The following is a 4,451-nucleotide window of genomic DNA, read 5'->3' as shown; positions in this document are numbered from 1 at the left end:
AAATTCTTGACCACAACAAATTTGATACGAACAACTAGTAATTAACAATCAACCAAATTGCTTATTTATTCTATTTTTCAATATGAGATGTAGTAGCCATAGAAAAACAATAGAAGATGTGCTTAGAGATCCTTGTATGCGGAAAAACATTATATCCTAATTATTACCTTTCCAATTTTGATCACAAGACAAAGAAAACATTATTTAGATAGAATGGATTTGGATGCATTATCTAGTTTATATCTTCAAGAGAAAGTAAACAAGCGGAAATTGCAAGCGGATTGGGGGGAGGGGGTGGCACGCAAATGAAAATAATTAAAACATAAAGGACCGCAATCTCGAAAATATAAACTAGAAAATTAATCGTGGTGTCAGGGGTAGTTTCGTCAACGAAGAAAATTACAGGTGGACTCTCCCTTTTCCTTCTCTCCCTCTCTATTTGTCTTTCTCTTTCTTTGATTCATACCTGGTGGTGGCTCTTCTTCAAAAACAACCCGACGTTTCCTATTTCCTCCCAAAAACGCAGAAATAAATCTCTCTTTCTTCTCTCTCTCTCTGAAACCCTAATTTGTTATCTCTTTCTCAGAAACCTAACTCCTTCAGATTCAAATTTTATATTTTTATAATATAAAAAAGTTCGAACCTTTTCAGTTTAACCCCACACGTATATAAACCAAGGTTTTGTCTGGGTTTGGATTTGCAGTTCTTCGAATACAAATCTGAGCCAGTGATTGGGGGTAAATTTCTAGGGTTTTGAATTGATCTGAGGCGGTGCATGGCGAACGGTACGGATTCTGAGGAGTTTGTGGTGATGTCTAAGGTCCGGACGGGCCTGAAACGTGAGTTCGCGTTTGCGTTGAAGGCCCAGGCTGAAGTGTCTGGTTCTTTGGGACGGACTCGGGGCAGTAATTCTCTGAATGAGAATGGTAAGAGGTTGAAGAAAGCGACCACGAACGAGGTGCAGAAGGATGATGGGGACGAGAAATTGACGAGTGGTGACGATATATTGGTGGGTGGGGAGACGGTTGAGGGCGACAATGTGAAGGTTATGGAGGATTTGGATGAGACCATGAGCGAAGAGGACGCCAAAAGCGATGTGGTGGACCTCATAAGCGACGACGAGCCTAAAACCCACGTGGATGACTCTGTGCTGAGCGAGAGGGTCTACGAAGACGAGTTGAAGAACGGGGAGGTTGAGATGGCAGTCGACGATGAGCCACAGACGGGTTGCATTGGTGATTCGGTGAATGAAGATGTGGCTCAGGAGGAGCAATTGAAGAAGAGTGGACCAGAAAAGCCTTTGGTGGTTGAAGAATTGCCGGAGATGATTGAGAGTGGCGGCGATAAGGTGGAAGGAGAGGTGATTGAAAAGCCGGAGAGGCGGTTTACTCGGTCAGCATTGAAGCCGAAGGCGGAGAAAGTGAATAATTTACCCGGGAAAAGTGATTCCCAACAGTTAAATTCGGAGATGCAGAAAAGCCCATTTGTTAGTAAATCAAAACTTGAGATGAAAATGCCGAAGATGGTGAGGAAGTTTGTTAAATTAAAAGATTTTCTTGATACCGGTATCCTCGAGGGGCAGCCCGTCAAGTACCTTAGAAAGGTATTGTTTCGATTAGTGGTTTTGTTTCTTCATTGTGTGCATATTATTAGTGTTTTGTGGTTTGGGCTAGACTATGGCTTATCTTGTGGTTCATTTTTTATTTTTTGTTAGGTAAGAGGAGCTGGAGATACGTGGCTTATGGGAGTGATTACGGGTTCTTCCATATTGTGTCACTGTGATTCTTGCCAAGGAACTGAAGTGAGTATTGTTTAATGATATTTTATTTTGTAGTTCATAAATCTTACAGTGTTTCTGTGAAGAGTTGATAGATCAATTTATCGAATTTTTAGGTTGTTACACCTGCGGTGTTCGAACTGCATGCGGGTAGTTCAAATAAACGTCCTCCGGACTATATATATCTTGAAAATGGCAATACCCTTCGGGATGTCATGACCGTATGCCAAAATTCTCCTTTGGGAATTTTGGAAGAAGCTGTTAGACTTGCTGTTGGTTGCTCATCGATAAACAAATGTACCATCTGTCTCAATTGCAAAGGTTGCTTTTACGTCCATATAAATAATTACAACTCCTCTTGATGAGTATTTTGCATATACATAACACTTTTGTCATATGATGAAATGTAGAATCTATTCACGAAGAGGGTACTGGGTCAGCAGTGCTACTTTGTATTTCATGCATGGAGTTAAAAAAGTCTGGTGAAGCTACGCCTGCTGTAGGTGCTAACCATAGTGATGAGTAAGCTTTCTTTTCCCCGCTCTTTTGGTAATATGTTATCTGTCTTTCTAACAAATCTTTCTGCCTCTGATGGGTTGATGCAAAATGTTTACAGATGACCGATGTGTTTAATGTAACGTTGACAGAGAGAAAGTTACAATTTTTTTTTAAAGGGCGGTTTAATTATTTTAAAAGATTTTGCTATCTAGGCTTTTGTATATAGTGATATGTACATATTATATACTTTTATGCGTGATATGTACATAATTATATGCTTTTATGTGTGATGTGTAATTCAGGGGTTTTATTCTTATGTCAAATATAAGTCCAAAAGAATATCATAAATAGTATTTTAATTCATATGCTATGATTTCTAATTGAGGGTGTGCATGTAGATCACCAAAGCCGGTTATGGTTCCAAAGGGGCCTGATACCATGTCAAATTGTAGCTCACTGAAGCCGGTTCCAGCTCCAAAGTTTCCTGATACTGTGTCAAAGTATAGCTCACCAAAGCCGGTTACAGTACCAAAGTGTCCTGATACCGTGTCAAAGTATAGCTCACCAAAGCCGGTTACAGTACCAAATTGTCCTGATACAGTATTGAAGTGTAGCTCCTCAGAAAGTAAGAGCCAGGGACGTGTAACAAGAAAGTATATAACCTCTCTCTCTCTTTTGTGTTTTGTATCTGTCTCATGTTTATCTTTTCCCTTGATGTGAGCTCCGGTATTTGCTGCTTCTTTCTTATCTTAATTTGCTTGTTGTCTGACATTTTTTTGAAAGGGATCTTCGGTTGCACAAGTTGGTTTTTGAGGAAGATGTTTTGCCAGATGGAACAGAAGTAGCCTATTATTCTCATGGGGAGGTTGCAATTAAATATCTACAGCAGTTTTGCCTAATTGAAGTGGAATTTTATTTTCTCAGTAGTGATTTTTTGTGTGCAGAAAATGTTGGTCGGTTATAAAAAGGGGCCTGGCATTAGTTGTAGCTGCTGCAATGATGTGGTATGTCGACTTTCTATTGAATTGTTATCACTTATGGTGTTAGTGACTGGTATGTGATTCTCTTACGTCTAATTGGCAGGTCAGCGCATCGCAGTTTGAAGCTCATGCTGGTTTTGCATCACGTCGCAAGCCGTGAGTCCTTGGTTATATTCTTTGGGTTGTTGGGTCTAAGTTTGTGGTCTTGTGTGTATTGGTCCTGGACTTTTGCTGTGTGTATTGGTCCTGGCCTTGTTCTAGCTCTGTCACATGACATGAATCATGATTGAATTGGCAAGTTCTCCATGGGCCTGTCTACCTGATTTTTGGGTGGAAAGATTGTGGGCAGTTTTCGTTAATGTGTTCTTTTATTTATTTATTTATAAAAAAAATTATTGTTTGACTTTGATTTGCTTGATTTGGCAGTTACCTATTCATTTACACATCTAATGGGGTATCTCTCCATGAATTGGCATTATCTCTGTCAAGAAATCGGAAGTCATCTACAAAGAAGAATGATGACCTATGCTCCATGTGTCGAGATGGAGGAGATCTCTTGTGCTGTGATAATTGTCCAAGGGCTTTTCACAAAGGTGATTTTCACAGTTGTTTTTGTTGCATCAACACATATTCTCAAATACCATGTGGAACTTTCCATTAGTATATATGTTAGGTAATATATTGAAGGAGCTTCTATTTGCATCCATAAAACTGTTGAGCCTCCTCAGTTGAAAAAGGGCCAGACATGGAAGTGGTGAAAGGGGATCGAGAAGCGAGGGCGATTCTTTTTATTTTTACTTTTATAAAAGTTATTTTCAATATATATTTCTTTCAATAGGTAAATACGGACAGAAATGGGTATGTTTTAGTAGTGGATTGCTTCTATTTGCACATTGTTTGTCTCATTAGGCCCCCTCTGTAAAACTTTCATAACTTTCCCATTTCATCCTGACCTTTTTAAAATCTTTAATCTGTTACTTAAGTGGATAAAAATTGAAAGTAAAAGTAATTTGACGCGGTAACACACACCCCAGTTGTGCCATGACCTGCAAAGATAAAAAGTTAGGGTTAGGGTTGGGAGGGGTTAGGAGAAAGGAGAAGGAAAAGAAGAAAATAATTTCTTTTCCTTTTTAATTTTTAAAATTTAGATTAATAAGGCGTACAGTTCTCGGATGTGCTATGATGACAATGTTCTG

General features: G+C 39.1%; 1 protein-coding gene across 1 annotated transcript; it reads left to right on the top strand.

Annotated features, from left to right (window-relative positions):
• Positions 1–482: 482 nt before the first annotated feature.
• LOC117631652 lies at positions 483–4,083 on the top strand. Its single transcript, XM_034364921.1, has 9 exons — positions 483–1,603; positions 1,715–1,801; positions 1,894–2,098; positions 2,188–2,299; positions 2,674–2,928; positions 3,059–3,140; positions 3,220–3,279; positions 3,359–3,411; positions 3,682–4,083. Exons 1-9 carry the CDS (start codon positions 776–778, stop codon positions 3,914–3,916), a joined length of 1,917 nt encoding a protein of 638 aa, XP_034220812.1. The 5' UTR covers positions 483–775; the 3' UTR covers positions 3,917–4,083.
• Positions 4,084–4,451: the final 368 nt, after the last annotated feature.

The sequence above is a fragment of the Prunus dulcis genome, chromosome 6 (assembly GCF_902201215.1).
Source record: "Prunus dulcis chromosome 6, ALMONDv2, whole genome shotgun sequence".
Classification (NCBI taxonomy): domain Eukaryota; kingdom Viridiplantae; phylum Streptophyta; class Magnoliopsida; order Rosales; family Rosaceae; genus Prunus; species Prunus dulcis.
Note: the sequence above shows the minus strand (reverse complement) of the source record. Positions and strands in the feature narration are given on the sequence as shown.